Below are 22013 nucleotides of genomic sequence, written 5' to 3'. Positions count from 1 at the left end.
GGAAGACAGAGGAATGTAGCCAGGATTCCCTCCTCATGATGATTCCACTTGCCATTATATACGAAGACATGTCCATGTAATCAGACGCAGCCTGAAGTCTGGTCCTGAAGACCAACTTTCCCTCCTCCAAAATAGCTTGGAAGTGGGCATGATCCTGCTGAGGTAGTTTATCTGCAAAATCTGCCATCTGCTCATAGTTCAAAAAGTCATATTTGGCCATCAGTGCTAGATAGTTCGAGATATGGAACTGGAGGCTGACTGAGGAAAAGACCTTTTTACCCATAAGGTCTAACCTCTTACCCTCCCTGTCAGAGGCGTTGGAGTGTAGATGCCGTTGCCTGGCCTGCTCTGTAGCAGCCTGGATCACCAGAGAATTAGGTGGAGGATAGGAAAACAGAAACTCAGACCCCTTGGGGAGCACATAGTCCCTCTTTTCTGCCCCCTTTGGGGTGGGGATGCACATGGCTAGGGTATGCCACACCGCATGTGCTGGTTAGAGAATGGTGTCATTGATTGGTAGGGCCAATTTGGTCAGTATCGATGCATGTAAGATGTGTCTAATAGCTGGTACTGACTGTCCTGCACCTCCTCCAGCGGGAACTGAAGGGCATTAACTATTCTCCTGAGCAGCTCCTGAAATTGATGGTAGTCATCCAGGGGAAAGGAGGGCATCGACAACACAGACTCCTTCGGGGACGATGATGGGAGCCTCTCTGGATCCTTTAGTACCGTCAGAGCTAGGCTGACCTGCGCATTGTCCAGCCCTGGTTCCGAACATCTACTCAATGAAGTACAGAGTGTGAGCTAAGGGATTGCTCCCGGGTTGAGCAAGGCAGTTCTGAATGTGAATTTGGGGTCGTGAGCTCTAATATGGCCAACATAGTTGATCCTGATGTTCTGTGGCGGTGCTCCTGGAGCTGAGACTAGGGAGGGTATTGCTATGGTGCCGTTGGAACTCTCTGGTAGGTATGCTTTTGGAATGGAAGCAGCAGACCATGTGTAGTGTCCAAATCCTCAGACTCAGAGGAACCCACAGTCCAGTACGAATGGGGGTTCTGACAGAATGGGGTGTGCTGCAGGAACATGACCAGAGGGCAGCAGATCCAATGTAGGAGCGAGGGCCCTCTTAGCAGGTGAATGGACCAGAATGCACAGAGACCTTATCTGATCCAGGAAAAAAAGTTCGAGGCCCAGGAGCACATCTGAGTCTTCCCAGCATCAATGGCACCCAGTCCATGGACGAAACCAGGGCCAGTAAGGGCGTCTGCCTTGATACCGACAATTCACACTGCACCAGCAGAGATGATGCAGGGCCCAGGACCAGTGGATCCAGTGAACAATGCGACGACTTCTCACTCTTTTGGGCCTTGGAGAGCGTCCCACCTTCGTGGCCAGAACTCATGGATGGTGCTGCCTTTTTCTTGGATCTGGAGGAAGACATACTGGCATGCCTATGAGTGTGCTTCCGTGTTTCATGGCTAGGCACTGGCGCCAGGGCCATAGGACTGGTACCCCGTGGATCTGGAGTGAGACTCCACAGTATGAGGTACACTCCTGGATTGCTCAGGCTGATGTACGGTCCCATGGCAATCTCTAGGAGATGCTTCTTAAAATGTAAGGCCTGGCCTTCCTGGTGTGGTCAGGGAAAGAGAGGCAGATACTACACCTGGATGTGATCTGGACTTCCTCCAAGTAGCACAGACGGTGTTGGTGCTCGTCAGTGAGCGAAAATGAGCAAGGGCAGGAAAGTGCAGACCTTGAATCTCTGTCTTTCGGCATAGTCCAGTATCCAGACGGGTGCTGGGAACGGGAGAGGAGAGGTTGGTGGGAAGCTGCCAAAGCAGTGTCCAAAAGTCCGTAATCCTACGAAAATTACTAGAAAGTCCCACTACAAAATCAGTAAAATCTGAACTATATACAAGAATAAAAACAGGTGGTTGTTGTGTTTTTTTTCTGGAAATTTGGAATTGCATCACAAAGGATGAAAGAACAAACAAAAGCTCCAACTCAGACCATGCAGCGGTGAGAAGGAACTGAGGATGTGGTTGACCTGCCTTGCCCATTATTGCCTCGGGCAAAACCAGGAGGCAATGCAGGGGCGCATACGCGGACTGACAGACACTACTAGTTTGAATAGCTCTGGCTCCAGGCGCACGGTGCATGTGCATATTCCTCAGTGGAATACAGTAGGGACCATCACTTAAAGAAGAAGCTCCTTGCACTGTCTTATCCTGAAGATGGTTTTTCTTGCTGTCCTCACTTCAGCTAGGAGAGTCACTGAGCTCCAGCTTGAAACAGTTATTTAACTTGCCGATCTTCTCAAAACGCCACTCTGCAGCAGGAGAAAATAAACCCACTGACCTTTGCCAAACATTATGTCTTTAATTTAGCTGCCAAGTCTGATGCCATGTTTGGGAGAATGGTTCGGCTAAGTCAACTGAAGCTCCTCAAATCGCACCATCCTGAGTGGACACTGTTTACCAGTTACATACAGTGGGATTCACACTGATACATACTGAGAAGAAAAAATGGATACTTTCTTTATAGTACAGTAACTCCTCGCTTAACGTTGTAGTTATGTTCCTGAAAAATGCGACTTTAAGCAAAATGATGTTAAGTGAATCCAATTTCCCCATAAGAATTAATGTAAATGGGGGGGTTAGGTTCCAGGGAAATTTTTTTCACCAGACAAAAAACTATGTATTATATAGATATATACACACAGTATATGTTTTAAACAAACAATTTAATACTGTTCACAGCTATGATGATTGTGAAGCTTGGTTGAGGTGGTGAAATTAGAGGTTGGAAGAGGGAGGGGTATTCCCAGGGAATGCCTTGCTGCTAAATGATGAACTAGCACAGGGGTCGGCAACCTTTCAGAAGTGGTGTGCCGAGTCTTCATTTATTCACTCGAATTTAAGGTTTCGCGCTCCGGTAATACATTTTAACGTTTTTAGACGGTCTCTTTCTATAAGTCTATAATATATAACTAAACTATTGCTGTATGTAAAGTAAATAAGGTTTTTAAAATGTTTAAGAAGCTTCATTTAAAATTTAAATTAAAATGCAGAGCCCCCCCAGACTGGTTAGGACCCGGGCAGTGTGAGTGCCACTGAAAATCAGCTCGCGTGCTGCCTTCGGCACGCGTGCCATAGGTTGCCTACCCCTGAACTAGCACGTGGCTGAGCCTCAAGGGTTAACACGTTGTTAATGTAGCCTCTCATCAAGGCAGCACGAACAGGAGGGAGGGGAGACAGCATAGCCGACAGAGACAGACACACACCTTGTTTGTGGGAGAGAGAGAGAGAGATGCACACTGCCCCTTTAAGTAAGCTGACCCACTCTTAAGTGCATTGTCTTTTTAAATGGATCAGGAAGTTGAGACAGCAGCTGCTGCCCCAAGCTCTCTGTCTGTGTCCCCTCCCTGCTCTATATGCAGGAGCAGGGGAGAGGGGGACACCCTGACATTAGACCCCTCTTTCCCCCCTGCACAGCAAGCAGGAGTCTCTAGGAGCAGCTCCAAGGCAGTGGGCAGGAGCAGCACATGGCAGTGGAGGGAGGGTCAGCTGAACTGCCGGCAATTGATGGCCTGCTGGGCGGCTACAGCACAGGGAACTTAGGGGAACGGGGAGCTGATATAGGGGGCTGCTGGTCCACCCTGATTACAAGCCCCCACCAGCTATCTGCAAAGGGCTGCTCTTCCTGCAAGCAGTGGACAAAGCAGGTGGCTGCCACACGACATTAGAAGGGAGCATTGCACAACTTTAAACGAGCATGTTCTCTAATTGATCAGCAACGTAACAACAAAACAACGTTAACCGGGACGACTTTAAGTGAGGAGTTACTGTAACTGTGATTCTTAAGGTGTTGTCAGTGTTGATCCCGTGAGCAGCCTTGCATTCCGGCTTTTTCAGTGTCGTCAGCATATGGCATTCTGAATTTGTGAGGGAACTAGGGAATGGTTGCGACTGCTTCACCCTTTATGCCCTCGCATCAGAGCAAGAGGAGGTATAGGGCACATGCATGGCTCCAGTAGACACTGCTGCTTTAAAAGGGTGGCTGTTGTGTGCATGAAACGTGTGGACCTACAGTGGGATCCACACTGACAACATCTGGAAGAACCATTGTTACTATGAGAGAAGGAACTGTTCTTGTTTGGGTTGGGTGGATGCTTTCTGGCTTACAAAATGATTTATGGTCTGTAAACGTTCTGAAGGGCATGACTTTACTACCTTTTGTGGCAGCAGAGGAGTAGACTATCCTTGCTACCTTCATGGCAGAGGAATAGTTTTTTTAGAATTTGTGTTTGAGATTGTTTAAATCATATTTATCAGTGACAACTTTCTTCCTTCCAGCTCTTTCTAATGTAGGTTGTCTAAGAACTATGCTGATCTTTGGGAGCATTGGAGTACAAGAGCACAGTTTGGTACGAGTGTCTATAGTGATGATAGTTAATTATTTGTAATACCTCATTTATTCTTCTACTCCTTGATTTCTTTGTTGCGTAGACTTGTGTGTAAATAAGTTTTGAGACTGAACAAAGTCTGCAAGGCAGAGGAGTGTAGGGTCATCCAGCAGTGTCTGTAACCATGACTGATACTACACCTCTACCCCGATATAACGCTGTCCTCGGGAGCCAAAAAATCTTACCGCGTTATAGGTGAAACCGAGTTATTGGAACTTGCTTTGATCCTCCGGAGTGCGCAGCCTTCCCCCCCCCCCCCCAAGCACTGCTTTACCGCGTTATATCCGAATTTGTGTTATATCGGGTTGCGTTATATCAGGGTAGAGGTGTATTTAGTTTTTATTTCTGGGACTTGTGACATCATCCAAAAGTATCCTCATAATCCCAATATTGTACCCTCCACAGCATTGAATTCTTTGATTTCTGACGTTAACTTCTTGTGACATAAACACAATTTTTAATCTTGTCTTCTTGTCTTCCCCTTGCTGTAACCTGCAAATGACCAAAAGAAATAGGACCATTTAGATGTCTGTAGAGCTTTCATGTCATGTTTAAATAAAAATGAAAATCCTTTAAAATCACCTCCTCTCCCGCCGTTATCTCTAATTCAGCTGATAGACTGGGGGAAGGCACATAAATCTTAATTACTGGGTTATTTGGAAGGTTTATAGATGCATACTGTAGGGTCTGGGGATCAATCGTAGATTACTAGTCATCAGTGTTAAAGCCAAGATCAGCAGTAATTTTAAATTTTATTGTATGCTTGATGTAGACATTTGAATAAAGTCTGTGGTTATCTATTGATAGGCCCTGTGATGGGGTGTATAGACCGACACAGACAAGGAGTGGGTCTGTACATGAAGGTGCCAGAGAGACCCTGGTGGTATGGCTAACTCCACCCCTATGGCCCTGTCAATCATGTGTGATAGGAAGGAAACAGCAGTCAGTGGGGGGGGGGAGAGGGGAGGAGGAAAGAGCAGGATTTCCCCAAGCAGCAGACTGCGGGAGTGACTCCTGTAGCTACAGAGGGAACTCCCATCCAGGAGGCCTTCACCCCGACCCTGAGGAGAGTACAGCGGACTCGCAGGATAAGACGGACGAACTGAGCTCGACTGAGGCCCAGCCACAGTGATTTCCCAAAACCCACTATGCTGGTGCTGGAATGTGGGCAGCACTATAGACTCGCCACCTCTGCCCTCACCCCACTTTGCTGGGATCACAGGCAGGGAGTAGCCTCGAATGGAAGGAAGGAATTGCAGAGGACTCTGTTACAGGACTTCATTGGTGTTACGGTTTTCAGAGATCACAAGCTGGTTGTTGTAGCAGATCACCTAATTTTGGAACTGCTAAATAGCTGCAGTAAAAGGCCTATGTGCATTACTCAGTTGTAACTGTCACAAAAATGACCAAGTATGGAGTTTCTTTTTGGGTGGGATGCACCTACAATAAGACATGTAGACTATTGTTATTTTTTTCTTCAAAACTTTGTATCCAAGGTAAATTACCTTCTGTAATGAACAAGAATAAAAATTCTCTGACGTTACATGTACTTGTTACTTTAGACTTGAGAAAATATTTCAACAATCCATTTACATAGCTTGTACATTTGTCACTGAAAAGATCTGTCAGTAAGAGGTTAATGGAAAAGAATACTTTTATTTACACTCACCCACAGCTTAATAATTAATAATACAGGAAGGGTAAGAAGTACAGTTGCTTTCTAGTGAGAACTGACTTACATTTCTGTATTATATATTAAAACACATTTAAACTTAAGGGAAGAAATTGTGCAAATGCAATAAATCAGTTGTTTGATTGAAGAATTGCATATGCTTACATAGTTTTTGAATCCTTAATTTTAAATGTATAATCTTAACTCTTAAAAGGAAGGGATGATATTGTGGCTAACATACTGGACTGGGTCTTGGAAGATCTGATTTATTTCCATCTTGCTGTGCACTGCTGTTAGCAGGCATCCAGTATGACTAGGCTTGGTAGAATTCACTTTTCTTTTTTTAAATAATTTCGATGGATAATATCAATGCTTGTTTTTAAGCACTTTTTCTAGTTTTCATCCATTTAAATTTTCACAGTCCTGGAAAATTGGGAGATTGACACAGGAAGAATACACGGAACTGCTAAGTGTGTCCATGTCTTCCCCTCCTCAGTTTCCTATTTATTCTAGACCTGTGGTTGCAAAGCCTGATATTTCATGAGAACCCAGCTTGATTTGTAGTCTCTGTCCTGCTGTTTATCATACAGTCATCTTGACTGTTACGGATCATATCCAGCTCAAAAGTGTTTTCTATGATTTGGAGAGCCCCTGTGACCTGGTGTGACCAAGGGCATAGAGCTGATTGAGGCCCCAGGGATGGGGACAGCTTAGCTCTGCTGCTGCTGTTCCACAAGCAGCCATAGTGTCCTCCATCCTCTTCCCTTTTATTAAGGAGGTGTAGACACCCAAGCCATTCAAAAGAAAATTTGTAAGGATGTATCTTGGCTTTGCCTATACCTTGGTCAAACATAATAGAATGAGCTTTCAGACACCATCTTTGCAGAAGGTCTTTTTTTCCTGCACCAGGACTTGCAGGTTTTTGGTCTGGTACACTTTTTATACAGTTTACGTGTTGACCTCTGAATAGGGGATCCCAGCCTACCAATTTGGCTGTAATAGCATCCCAGAATAGCTGTATTCGATCAGTGGGAAGCCTGTCCTGTTCTGCCCAGATTTACCACAGCAATAGCATACTATTGGGGTTTCCCTGCTGCCCCAGGAGAATTTATGTTAGGTTGTGGGAGTGGCTGAGGAACTTGTGGCTCCTCCAAAACCCCTTGTTTAGGACTAGCCTTGCCCTCTCCCCTTAGGAGTTCCAACTAGCATCCCCCGGGTTGGGTGTCCCCTTGTCTTGTGTTCCTGGGTTGGGCATTCTGGGTCTGATATGCTGCTCAGAGAGGTCTACTCCTTCAACTTCCAAATAGACGTTGCTCTCTCCACTGCCTCTCCCATGGAAGATGGCTGGAAGTGCCTTACCAAGCTTGAGATATCCACAAATAGGACTTGCTAAATAAATAAAAGATTGCTAATTGGATTCTGTGCTTTGCAAATGGTTTACTATAGGTGCAAGAAATAAAATTAACTTTCTTTTTTGGTCTTTCTCAGTTCAACTGTTTTTAACAACTGCCCTAGCACAGTGCTATATACTGTTCCACTACTTCAGTCTTGTCCTTTTCCTCAGCTCATAGTTAAAGTATGCTTGGAAGGCATCAGTAATGTAAGAATAAAATCATCATAAATGATCTGGAAAAGGGGTAAACAGTGAGGTGGCAAAATTTGCAGATGATACAAAATTACTAAAGGTAGTTAAGACCCAGGCAGACTGCGAAGAGCTACAAAAGGATCTCTCAAAATTGGGTGACTGGGCAACAAAATGGCAGATGAAATTTAATGTTGATAAATGCAAAGTAATGCACATTGGAAAGCATAATCCCAACTATACATATAAAATGATGGGGTCTAAATTAGCTGTTACCACTCAGGAAAGAGATCTTGGAGTCATAGTGGATAGTTCTCTGAAAACATTGACTCCATGTGCAGCGGCAGTCAAAAAAATTAACAGAATGCTGGGAATAATTAAGAAAGGGATAGATAATAGGACAGAAAATATCATGTTGCCTCTATATAAATCCATGGTACGCCCATATCTGTGCAGATGTGGTCGCCCCATCTCAAAAAAGATATATCGGAATTGGAAAAGGTTCAGAAAAGGGCAACAAAAATGATTAGGGGTATGGAATGGCTTCCGTATGAGGAGAGATGACTAAGACTGGGACTTTTCAGCTTGGAAAAGAGACAGCTAAGGGGAGATATGATTGAGGTCTATAAAATCATGACTGGTGTAGAGGAAGTAGATAAGGAAGTATTGTTTACTGCTTCTCATAACACAAGAATTAGGGGTCACCAAATGAAATTAATAGGCGGCAGGTTTAAAACAAATAAAAGGAAGTATTTCTTCACACAACGCACAGTCAACCTGGTTGTATTTAACCTTTTCAACCAGAGGGCCAGAAATACCTTAAAAATGTCAATTGATACTTTTGTACAGCTCACAGTGGTTTCACAGTAGCAGGACTAGCAGCTCTCACTGCCGCTTATATGGTATTACATTCTGTTTAGGTTCTGTTATGAGACGTTTATCACCATAGTATGTGCTAATACCACGTAGTACTCCCTGAATCTATTTGTTGCTGCAGAAGTGGTCCTACTCAACTTCTTTTGAAAGTGTCTTGTGATGTGGGACATTCCCTCACCTCACTCTGGAACTATATGGAAATTGTGTATGGTGCAGAAATAGGTGGGATCCACTTAAGTGTTTTTTTCCCTCACCAACACTGCTCCTTGAACTGCATTGGATACCAGTTGTCTTTTAGGTAAAGTTTTGTTGGATTTCTGTCTTGATTGTGCCTCTCCCTGTGAGGTACCACAACAGGTGGGACTGTCTGTTGATTGAATTGTTGAATCAGAGGATCCCCTGTTAATATAAATAGGATGAGGTTAGACACATGATGCTCCTGAGGAATCTTTGGCTATGAAACTTCCTGCCCTCCTTGGTCCATCAGATCTCAGGCTTGATGTTCTCCAGCACATACTCAAAATTTGGCTTGTTTTAATATGAATAAAAATAGAATTGTCTGTCATTTTTAAGACAGTCCCCCAGAAACATGTTGTGGTTAGTGTAATCAAGTTCTGTTTTATAACCTGGTGGTAACCTGCAATACAGAAAAACTTGAGTATATTGCTGCATAATAATAATATGTAATAGTTTTGAATTTTTAGTAAATATATGGTAATCATTTATCAAATTACTTACACTTGCTTAATAAATGTCCAATAAAAAGCCTTAAATTTTGCCTTATCACCTTGGGATCTAAGGATCAATTTCTTTAAAAAGAAAAGTTTCTTAGAAAAGGATTACATTGCATAAGTACAGATGATTTTTTCCCCCTATGTAAATAGTATTACAAAGCAGGGAAATAAATTAATAGACTTGTGAATTGCAGAAAAGCTACTGATAAATTGATGGTCAGTGATTAAGAAATATAATTACTTGTTCGGGATCAGAGCTGGATGGCCTTTCCCCTAGTATTAGTGACAAATGGAATTTTTTTAAGCCAAATTTCTGGCTTATCTTAGTAGTATAGTACTTTAAATACTGAAATCAAAAACTGTATATTCTAAATATACCACTTATAGTAGTATGTATTTATAATTATGACTATAGTAGTATGGTATGGTATGTTTTTTGTCTCATCTTCCCATTTTAAACTGAGGACTTCTGTCGATCTTACCTTCCCCTTCGTTCCTCTAATACAAAACAGAATATTCCACTTTAGTTTCACTAATGTAAGACAGCTCAGATATTTTTGTTGTTAAATGGCTCTATAAGTAGCATTTTGGTCTCAAATTCAGAATGAAAGTTCAGGCTTTCTGGTGAACCACATTTGTTATTAAATCTGCTCCCCCTGCCCCGACCTGCTATTATAGAATATATGGGTTGGAAAGGACCTCGGGAGATCATCTAGTCCAGCCCCCTGCTCAAAGGAGGACCAATCCCCAACTAAATCCCCAAATGGTCCCCTCAAGGATTGAACTCGCAACCCTGGGTTTAGCAGGCCAATGCTCAAACCACTGAGCTATCCCTCCCCTCTCATGTTGAGAGCCTCCCTAAATAGAGTACTTGATATTGGAGACAGCATTTCTATCAGCCATGCATTTAAGACTGTGCAAAAATATAGGTTTGAAGTTCCCTAATGTAAGTTTACTCATCTGAGTTTTAAACAATGTTTCTTTGCTTTACAGAATGCTGCCTTTTTATATGGCCTTGGTTTGGTCTACTTCCAGTACAATGCATTTCAGTGGTAAGTTGGAATAAATCCTGACTTCATCAGAATGTTTTTGTTTATATTTTGTTACGATGTGAATGTTTCAAAACCAGCTCATGTTCTGTTCAGGGGATTTAAAACTTTTCATAGTCTTGATCAGATCTTAAGTGACAGATTGTCCTGGGTACCATCTCTCCCATTTAAGATGCCACAAGTTATGTTATGGTAACTATGGCAATTTCTTAAATGGAAAAACATAATAGAAAGCTAATGTATATTTAGTTTCCTTTAGTGTATGAATCAGCAGGTGTGCTGGCTCTTTTGTTTCAAGTGTGACCATATGGGTTTCTGTGAAGCACTAGTGATCTCTGGACCCCAGGTTGGGAACCATTGCCTTTGGGTTGTGGGAAAACCTGTTTTTCTTCTTCGAGTGATTGCTCATATTGATTCCAATTAGGTGTGTGCACGCCGTGTGCACAGTTGTTGGAAAGTTTTTTCCCCTGGCAATACTCGTCGGGTCGGCTGTGGAGCCCCCTGGAGTGGCGCCTCCATGGTGCTCAATATATGACCCTGCTGACCTGGCGCCTCCTCAGTTCCTTCTTACCGCCTGTGACAGTCATTGGAACTGTGTTGGCTTGCTTTCGCAAGTGTTCCTCTGGTTCTTGTAGTTTAGAGTCTCATAGTTTTGATAGTTTAGTTTAACAGTGTTCCTGGTCTAGGTGCCAATTCAAGAGATCTGCAGGGCGGCGACGTGGTCCTCAAAGCACACTTTCGCCGCTCACTACGCGATTACCCAGCATGCTAGAGACGATTCGGCAGAGCAGTGCTCCAGTCCGTGATTCCATAACTCCGACCCCACCACTTAGGTAAGGTGTGGGAGTCACCTAATTGGAATCAATATAAACAATCACTCGAAGAAAAAACAGTTACTCATCTTTTCGTAACTGTTCTTCGAGATGTGTTGCTCATATCCATTCCAAACCCACCTGCCTTCCCCTCTGTCAGAGTAGCTGACAAGAAGGAACTGAGGAGGCACTCGTTCGGTATGGCCCTATACCTTGGTATTCACCGCCATGGAGGCGCCACTCCAGAGGGCTCCACAGCCGACGTGAGCCGTTCTGCTAGGGGGAAAACTTTCCAACGACTGTGCACGCGGCGCGCATACACCTAATTGGAATGGATATGAGCAACACATCTCAAAGAACAACAGTTGCGAGATGAGAGAGTTTCTCTAGGGAAAAACAGCTTAGTGTGTTTTATTCTTCTGGTTTGTTCATTTTTGAGCTTGGCACAAATGTAATGTATTTGAAAATTTTTGATAGTAGAAACAATAGACTCTTAATTTGTATCTCAGAATGAGTATTCTAAAAAGTTAAGAGAAGTGGTGATGTTATTGGTTTTTTTCCCAACTAGGAAACAAGAAGAAAATGACAGAATTGTCTGTAAGCTGAGAGGGGAAGGAGAATGGGTGAAGTCACTGGTGACTGGAGAGAGTATTGTGCTAGTAGATTGAATGAATTTTCATTTATTGTTAAATAGGGGAATGAGTAGAGTAATGTACTGTTATAGGGGCTTAGTTTGCTACAATCTAAAAGCTTTTGAAAAGTGGGCAGTGCGTATCATAATGTGTCTATATAAAGCTGACTAGCTTATCTTATTTTTCAGTCTTCTTGAGTGTTGACTTCATTATATGATTGTTTCTCAGACTAACTGTGGACAGTGTGAAAGCTGCTGATCAAAGCTGCTGGGTGCAGCAGGGGGTCAGGGTACAGGAGGGGTGCGGGGAGTGGCATGGGGTTTCGCTGCAGGAGGGGTTCGGGGGGCGGGCTGCGGCCCAACGCGCACTGGATATGTGTGACTGTTGCTTCAGGCACCGCCCCCAGCAGCTCCCATTGGCCGGGAACGGGGAACCGCGGCCAATGAGGGTTGCTGGGGATGCTGACTGAAGCAAGAGCAACACACAGACCCCTGTGCCCCTCCTTCCCCACGTTCCGTCAGCTTCCCGGAGCGGCGCGGGGGCAGGGCAGGCAGGCAGGGAGCCTGCCCTGCCCCCGGTGCGGGTCAGGCCGGAGCCGCTCTAGGTAAACGCTGGGGGAGGGTGGGGTGGGGGCTGCGAGGAGCTCGCGGGCCGCAGAAAATAACCCCGCGGGCCGCGTGTTTGAGACCCCTGCTCTAGATGATGTGGTTAACACACTGGCAGTTGCTGGCACCTTTTTCACACTAGTGCTCTACTATTGCCATACTGGGGAATCTGCATTTGGTGGTAACAACAGTGGAGAAATTACAGGGGGAAAATGGCTAGTGTAGAGAATGCATATGAAATCACATAAAGTGTGTTTGATTTCTTAAAATCTTTGCAGAGGGTTTTCACGTTGGAGAGAATCACAGTATCCTTGGAGCTGGTGGAAGGGCACTTAGGGTATCCCTACACAGCAGTTGGAGATGTGATTTCTTCCCCCCATCCCCTCAGCATAGGTAGACATATGAAAGCTAGCTCAGCTTGAGCTCACACACTAAAAATAGCAGTATGGCTGCAGAGGCATCAGTGGCAGCTTGGGCTAGCTGCTTGAATGCGAACCCGGGGTGTTGGGTTGCATTGTAGTCAGACAGCTAGCCTGCGCTGCTGCCCGTGTTACCATGGCTATTTTGAGTGCGCTAGATTTTGTAGGTCTACCCAAGTGGAAATCTCATCTTCCAGCTGCTTTGTAGTCATACGCATACAATTAGGAGGCCCTCTACTTCTGCAGTCCTATGTAGATTGCAAGGCAAGCCTGAAACCTGTCTTCTGCCAGATGGAGTGAATTGTCACTCAAACTACATTCCTTTTAAAGCAGCAAGTCCACCCAATTCAGTTGGTGTTTGTGTGGCATATAGCATCCGTCTACCTCCGAGACATGTAGCAAAGACTGCAGGCTTTTGAAGATAGAGTGGGTTAATTTAGGATGTTAGTGAGTTAATGGCAGGTAAGTATCTGTCTTGCTGGGGTGAAGGGAAGAGGAACAGTTATTGATTTTTTTTTTGTAAGATCTGTAATTAATTTTGTGCAATGTCTTTAATGAAGAGTAGGTGCATTTTAAAAAGTAATTGAAATAGTCAGTTTGGGAAATCCTGTTAATCTTTTTTTACAATATCTTTATTGGCTTTCCAAGATACAAAAAATACTTACACCATCCCTGACAAGTGTTTGTATAACCTGTTCTAAAAAACCTCCCTAGGTAACCTGCTCCAGCTCTTATCAATACTTAGTTTTTTTGTAATATCTAACCTAAATCTCCCTTGCTTCAGTTTAAGTCAATGACAACTCATCCTGCACTTGGTTGACATGGAGAGCAGTTGATCTCCATCATCTTTGTAACAGCCCTTAACATATTTGATGTCTGTTATCAGGTCTCCTTCGTCTTCTCTTCTCTAGATAAAAAATACCCAGTACTTTCAATCTTTCCTCCATAGGCCATGGTTTCTAAGCCACTTAGCATTTTGTTGCTGTCCTTTGTACTCTCTCCAATTTGTTTACATCTTTCTTATAGTGTGATGCCCAAAATTGGACACAGTACTCCACCTGAGGCTTCACCAGTGCCAAATAGAGCAGAACAGTTGCTTCCTGCGTCTTGTATGTGATGCTCCAGTTAATGTATCACAGAATGATGTTTGCATTTTTGCCACAGTATCACAATGTTGGCTCTTACTCAATTTGTGATCCACTCTAACCTTCAGATCTTTTTTTGGCAGTACTAGCACCTAGCCAGTTACTTTTCATTTTGTAGTTGTGCATTTGATTTTTCTTTTTTAAGTGAAGTACTTTGCCCCGGTCTTTATTGAATTTCATCTTGTTGATTTCAGGCCAATTCTCCAATTTGTCAAGATTGTTTTAAATTCTAATCCTGTCCTCCAAAATGCTTGCAACGCCTCTCAGTTGTCTTGGTGTCATCTGCAAATTTTATAAGCGTACTCTCAATGCCATTATCCAAGTCATTAATGAAAAATGAATAGTACTGGACCCGGGACAGACCCTTGTGGGATCCCACTTGATACATTTCCAACTTTGACCGCAAACCATTGATAACTACTCTGAGAACTGTCTTTCAACCAGATGTGCACCCAGTTTATAATAATTTAACCTAGACCATGTTACCCTAGTTTGCTTACAAGAATGTCATATTGAGACTATGTCAGCAGCCTCACTACAGTCTGGATATATCACATCTACTGTTTTCCCCCCTATCCACTAGGCAAGTTATCTTGTCAGAGAAGGGGAAAATGGATTGATTTGGCATGAATTGTTCTTTACAAATCCATGTTTGCTATTCCTTAATATCATCTAGGTTTAAACAGATTGGTTGTTTAATAATTTGTTCCAGTATCTTTTTGGATATTGAAGTTAGGTTGACTGGTTGTAGTTGACCGGGTCCTCTTTGTTGAAGGTAGGTACTATACTTTCTTGTTGATTAAATTTATTGATGAAACTATACTTGTTTCAGTTAGATTCCTCTTTGCTCATCTTGGAGCAGAGCAACAAAGTTGAAATTGTTATAAATCAGCAATATTCACAGATTTATTAGGCTTCCTACCACTATCAATAGTAAATACTTTTTTTTATTCCACATAGATCACCAGAGCGGGGAGGCAATGTTTGCAATGAAAAGAGGTCTCCCAATGTTGTCTGAGCAGTGGGTGGCCATATTGTGTCCACCAACCACTGTTACCACCTCTAGAGCCAGACACATGAGAATAGTCTGTTTTCTGAAACTCAAGCTAAAACATTGTTACCACTGCTTCATATTCATTCCCTGATGGACTCAGCTATCTTAGTGCTTTGCCTACCAGATATGCTGTCTCTGGCATGTGCTACATCTTGTACTTGAATTCATCATGCTAGCATTACTCCTGGGGGAATTCTGCACCGTTGCACCATGCAAAATTTCCTAGAATTCCCTGTTTCCCCTGCTGAATTGCTGGCCATCACCAGGGGCTGCTGGACTCTGCATACTCCAGCTCGCAGTGAGCGGAGCGCCCAACCAGGTGGGGCTGGATGCTGCATGCTTTTTGATCCTCATTCTCCCGGGGATGGGAGAGGGCCTGGGAAACCCTGCCAGCTCTGGCAAAGGGTAAGGAAGGGCAGGGCCGCACCAAACCATGTCCCCTGGCAGGACAGTAAAGAAGTTGGGGGGAGTAAAGGCTCTGGGGGTGCTGGTGTCTGGGCTGGGGGGTTCCCCACTGCTGGACTCTGGGGGGATGGAAGTGCAGGTGTCTGGGCTCTGGGGACTCAACACCGTCCCCTCCAGCGCCTCCCAACTATAACTGGGTTGTTCCAGGGGTTTCTTTAACTCTCTACTCTTAGGGGAATCTTTTTTGCTGTTGTCTGTATTGTTGACATACTTGTTGACAGGTATTTTGAAATAAATTACAAAAATAATTGAAACTGGAGAGATTATATTGTGTTATTTTGACATAAAATATGCTGAATGTTGCAGAATTTTAAAATATTGTGAGCATAAATTTTTGGTGCAGAATTTTTAATTTTTTTGGAACAAAATTCCACCAGGAGTATAACATGTGCATTATAGTATACTTGAAAAATTGTCAGGAATTTACCAGTCTGGGCAAAACTGTACTAGTCCATCCTTACAAAAATACATTCAACCCATTCTTCTACCTGGCCCTCAGATAGATAGATATATAAAATATACACACATCTGGAGACACTTGAATTCTGTCACTACTCAGTCCCCCATTAGTTTCTCACTTTCCATTCAGTCACTCCTCTGTTCAACTGAGTTTAATTTCATAGAATCATAGAATATCAGGGTTGGAAGGGACGTCAGGAGGTCATCTAGTCCAAACCCCTGCTCAAAACAGGACCAATCCCCAACTCAATCATCCCAACCAGGGCTTTGTCAAGCCTGACCTTAAAAACCTCTAAGGAGGGAGATTCCACCACCTCCCTAGGTAACCCATTCCAGTGCTTCACCACCCTCCTAGTAAAAAAAAAAGTTTTTCCTAATATCCAACCTAAACCTCCCCCACTGTAACTTACTCCTTGTTCTGTCATCTGCTACCACTGAGAACAGCCAAGTTTCATCCTCTTTGGAACCCCCTTTCAGGTAGTTGAAAGCAGCTATCAAATTCCCCCTCATTCTTCTCTTCTGCAGACTAAATAATCCCAGTTCCCTTAGCCTCTCCTCATAAATCATGTGCTCCAGCCCCCTAATCATTTTTGTTGCCCTCCGCTGGATTCTTTCCAATTTTTCCAAATCCTTCTTGTAGTGTGGGGCCCAAAACTGGACACAGTACTACAGATGAGGCCTCACCAATGCCAAATAGAGGGGAATGATCACGTCCCTCGATCTGCTGGCAATGCGCCTACTTATATAGCCCAAAATACCGTTAGCCTTCCTGGCAACAAGGGCACACTGTTGACTCATATCCAGCTTCTCATCCACTGTAATCCCTACGTCCTTTTCTGCAGAACTGCTGCCTAGCCACTCGGTCTCTAGTGTGTAGCAGTGCATTGGATTCTTCCATCCTAAGTGCAAGACTCTGCACTTGTCCTTGTTGAACCTCATCAGATTTCTTTTGGCCTAATCCTCCAATTTGTGTAGGTCACTCTGGACCCTGTCCCTACCCTCTAGCGTATCTACCTATCCCCCCAGCTTAGTGTCATCCGCGAACTTGCTGAGAGTGCAATCCCTCCCATCATCCAGATCATTAATGAAGATGTTGAACAAAACTGGCCCCAGGACCGACCCTTGGGGCACGCTGCTTGATACCAGCTGCCAACTAGACATGGAGCCATTGATCACTACCCGTTGAGCCTGAGGATCTAGCCAGCTTTCTATCCACCTTATAGTCCATTCATCCAGCCCATACTTCTTTAACTTGCTGGCAAGAATACTGTGGGAGATCGTATCAAAAGCTTTGCTAAAGTCAAGGAATAACACGTCCACTGCTTTCCCCTCATCTACAGAGCCATTTCATCATAGACGGCAATTAGGTTAGTCAGGCATGACTTGTCCTTAGTGAATCCGTGCTGACTGTTCCTGATCACTTTCCTCTCCTCAAAGTGCTTCAAAATTGATTCCTTGAGGACCTGCTCTATGATTTTTCCAGGGACTGAGGTGAGGCTGACTGGCGTGTAGTTCCCCAGATCCTCCTCCTTCCGTTTTTTAAAGATGGGCACTACATTAGACTTTCTCCAGTCATCTGGGACCTCCCCCGATCACCATGAGTTTTCAAAGGTAATGGCCAATGGCTCTGCAATCACATCCGCCAGCTCCTTTAGCACCCTCGGATGCAGTGCATCCGGCCCCATGGACTTGTGCTTGTCCAGCTTTTCTAAATAGTCCAGAACCACTTCTTTCTCCACAGAGGGCTGGCCACCTCCTCCCCATACTGTGCTGCCCAGGGCAGTAGTCTGGGAGCTGACCTTGTTCGTGAAGACAGAGTCAAAAAAAGCATTGGGTACATTAGCTTTTTCCACATCCTCTGTCACTAGGTTGCCTCCCCCATTCAGTAAGGGGGCCCACACTTTCCCTGACCACCTTCTTGTTGCTAACATACCTGTAGGAACCCTTCTTGTTACTCTTAACATCCCTTGCTAGCTGCAACTCCAGTTGTGATTTGGCCTTTGTGATTTCACTCCTGCATGCCTGAGCAATATTTTTATACTCCTCCCTGGTGATTTGTCCAAGCTTCCACTTCTTGTAAACTTCTTTTTTGTGTTTAAGATCAGCAGGGATTTCACTGTTAAGCCAAGCTGGTCGCTTGCCATATTTACTATTCTTTCTACACGTCGGGATGGTTTGTTCCTGCAACCTCAATAAGGATTCTTCAAAATATAAGCCAGCTCTCCTGGACTCCTTTCCCCCTCATGTTATTCTCCCAGGGGATCCTGCCCATCAGTTCCCTCAGGGAGTCAAAGGCCTTGGCTACACCCGGGACTTCGCGCCGCCAGCGCTGCGAGAGAGCTCTCGCAGTGCTGTATGTACTCCACCTCTCCGAGGGGAATAGCTTGCAGCGCTGCGAGTGAGCGTGCAGCGCTGCAGGCACTAATTACATTGGCGCTTTACAGCGCTATACTCGCGCTCAGGGGGGTGTTTTTTCACACCCCTGAGCGCAGCAAGTTGCAGCGCTGTACACCGCCAGTGTAGCCAAGGCCAAAGTCTGCTTTTCTGAAGTCCAGGGTCCGTATTCTGTTGCTCTCCTTTCTTCCTTGTGTCAGGATCCTGAGCTTGATCATCTCATGGTCACTGCCTCCAGGTTCCCATCCACTATTGCTTCCCCTACTAATTCTCCCCTGTTTGTGAGCAGCAGGTCAAGAAGAGCTCTGCCCCCTAGTTGGTTCCTCCAGCACTTGCACCAGGAAATTGTCTCCTACACTTTCCAAAAACTTCCTGGATTGTCTGTGCACTGCTTTATTGTTCTCCCAGCAAATATCGGGGTGATTGAAGTCCCCCATGAGAACCAGGGCCTGTGATCTAGTAACTTCTGTTAGTTGCCTGAAGAAAGCCTCATCCACCTGGTCTGGTGGTCTATAGCAAACTCCCACCACGACATCACCCTTGTTGCTCACAAGTCTCTGTTATTCCAATCACCTCTTCTCTCCCCCACCAAATCAGTTATTTCTCTGCAACAGCTTTCTCAAACCATCTACCCTGGTTGGGCAGCCTCATAGTTGCTGAAATTTGCCTAAGTATCTTTAGTGTCTGTCTTTCTCTCTTTGGCCCAGTGACTGTTCAGATACTTTATGCAGAGTGGAACAGGTTCAGCTGGAGAGACCGAGACCCACCCCATAATATCCCATAGCATGGTGGTTAGGGCACTTGCCTGCGAGGGGGAATGACCTGGGTTTAAGTCCTTAACTCCAGGCTGGGGATTCAAACCTGGGTCTCTCCACATCCCATGTGAGTGGCCTAACCACTAGACTATTGGGACCAAGGGGGTGGGGCAATGCCACTACTGCCTTCCTCTCGTCATGTTTTGTGAATCTAATCCCCTAACTTTTTTTTTTTTTTTTTTTTGGCTGAAACTATTTGGCAAATTCTTGTCAAAATTCACCAATCGTTTTGGGTCAGCCTGAAACTATACATTCTTCTTTGATTCTGGTCCCTATATGTATTCCATGTATGAGGTATGCATGCATGCCATGTGCCTGACTCTGGATTTTTTCCAAGCAGTGTCCGTTCAGACGTGCTCAGTATCTTCTTTCGTGCTTCTGACTGAGGGCATAAAGGGGGGGGGGCATGGTGACACAATTCCAGTTCCTTCTTACCACCGCATGGCCTGAGTCAAAACCCTGTTCTCCTTTGCTCTTCCAGTCTCTAAATGAGTTATTGTATATGTTTGTTGTAAATAGTTACCCTGTAGTTTAGAAATCTTAGTCTAATATAGTATAATCTAATATAACATAGAACTCCCAGGCGGAGGGAAACCCTCTTTACCCTGGGGACTATACCCAGGGTCCCAGACAATTCCAAGATCTCCTGCAAAGGGTAGCAGATGACCTTTAGATCCCCCTAGAAGTACAAGACAAGCAGCATCAGCTCCTGGAAATCCTTCATTCCTCAGTACCGAGTAGGGTTGTTCTTGCTGATCAACAATGCCATTCTCCAGACAGAACAGTTTGGCATACCCCAGACACATGCACGCCTACCCACAACGGGGCAGAAAAGAGATACTACATACTGGCTAAGGGGTCTGAGTTTCTTTTCTCACCCCGACCGACACCCGCCCCCCCCCCCCATTCCCTCATGGCGCAAGCAGCAACTGAATGGTCCAGACAGCAACACCCACGCTCCACCCCAACTGATAAGGAGAGCAAACGGTTGGACCTTCTGGTACTCAAGGGCTTCTCATCAGCTAGCCTCCAGTTCCAAATTTCAGACTACCAAGCCTTGTTGGCCAAATATGACTTCCTCAATGTGGCAAACTGCAGGACTTTATGGAACATAAGAACGGCCATACTGGGTCAGACCAAAGGTCCATTTAGCCCAGTATTCTGTCTTCCGACAGCAGCCAATACCAGGTGCTTCAGAGGGAATGAACAGAACAGGTAATCGTCAAGTGATCCATCCCATCGCCCATTCCCAGCTTCTGACAAACAGAGGTTAGGGACAGCAGAAGATTCATGGCCGATCACGAGTGAGAACTCCAGGACACCATAGTAAGCGACATCTTCAACCATTGGGGGACTCCGACCAGAGACCTCTTTGCCTCCCACACCAACAGCAAATGCAGCACATATTGCTCCGGAGGTGGGGGTTTGGGGGGGGGGGGGAGAACGGTAACCGTATCCACTCTCAAGAAGATGCTCTGATAACACGCTGGTCAGACCAGATCAACCATGCTTATCCCTGTACTACTCCTGCCACAAGTACTCCACAAGATCAGGTTGGAGAGAGCCACAGACATTCTGATCGCCCCATTCTGGCGAAGATAGTTCTGGTTTCCCAATTTTCTCTGCATGTCAGCCTGGCACCCACTTCCGATCTCTACTTTTCCTGGGCTGCTAATGTAACACAAAGGCAGGATCAGACATCCCAATCTGTAGACGTTTCACCTCAGAGTGTGGTCGTTGGATGGGCATCTTCGCTAGAATAGGAGTGTTCATCAGAAGTGCAAGACATACTCTCAAGCAGCAGGAAAGAGTCCACTAGGCGTTCCTACGGTGCCAAATGGAAAAGTGGAGATTCCCCTTCTTTTGTATTTCCTCCTATCCTTGAAGACATTGGGGCTTGCCCTCAACTCTCTCAAGGTCCACATAGCGGCAATCAGCATTTTCCAACCCCCCCCATGGAAGGACACTCCACATTTACACATCCCCGTTGACTGTTAGGTTTTGGACAGGCCTCCTCAAAACTTTCCCATCCATAGAATTTATCGCTCCCCAGTGGGACCTCAACCTCATTCTATCAGCACTAATGAAACAGCCCTTTGAACCGCTAGCTTCATGCTCTATGTCCCTTCTTTCCATAAAAGTCACCTCCCTGGTGGCTATCATTTTGGCGAGTAGGGTAGGTGAGTTTGGGGCTTTGAGAGTGGGACCCCCTTTCACCGCTTTCCATAAGGACAAAGTCTTCCTGCATCTACATCCCAAGTTTCTACGAAAGGTTGTATCCCAGTTTCATCTCAACCAGCCTATACGCTTACCTGCTTTCTTTCCAAAACCTCACATCTCAGCAGAGGAACGACAACTTTACTCCCTTGACGTCTGCCAGGCCTTGACCGTGGCCTTCTACCTGTAGAGGGCAAAACCAGTCAGAAAGTCTCCTACATTGTTTATCACAATAGCTAAGAGAGTTAAGAAGCAAACAATTTCTACACAGAGAATCTCCATGTGGATTTCGGGATGCATTACGCTCGATCAGTTGGTACTGCCACCCACTTCTGAGTGAGAGCCCATTCCACAAGAGACCAGATGTCGAGTATGGCCACCCTCCATGATGTACTACTTTGAGACACAGGTCGGTCAGCCACGTAGAGTTTGGTACATACCTTTACTGCACATCATGCCTTGGCGCAGAACTCTGCAAAGGATACATCATTCGGTGTGGCTGTCCTCTGCTCAACCAATCCATCCTCATCCTTGCACCCTCCTTTGAATTAGTTATTGCTAATTAGTTACCCTTGCTGAAATACAATAGGGACCATTACTCGAAGAAGAAGAGGC

General features: G+C 44.9%; 1 protein-coding gene across 1 annotated transcript in view; it reads left to right on the top strand.

The window, feature by feature from the left end:
- Positions 1–22013, top strand: part of KDM6A (lysine demethylase 6A) — a 298231-nt gene that overhangs the window by 134932 nt on the left and 141286 nt on the right. The window contains exon 5 of the mRNA XM_065404627.1: positions 10326–10384. Within this exon, the coding sequence (XP_065260699.1) occupies positions 10326–10384 (59 nt within the window). The remainder of the gene's footprint in view (positions 1–10325; positions 10385–22013) is intronic.

This window comes from Emys orbicularis, chromosome 1 (assembly GCF_028017835.1).
Source record: "Emys orbicularis isolate rEmyOrb1 chromosome 1, rEmyOrb1.hap1, whole genome shotgun sequence".
NCBI classification, from domain to species: Eukaryota; Metazoa; Chordata; order Testudines; family Emydidae; genus Emys; species Emys orbicularis.
The sequence above is the reverse complement of the archived record's forward strand: the minus strand, read 5'-3'. Positions and strand labels throughout refer to the sequence as shown.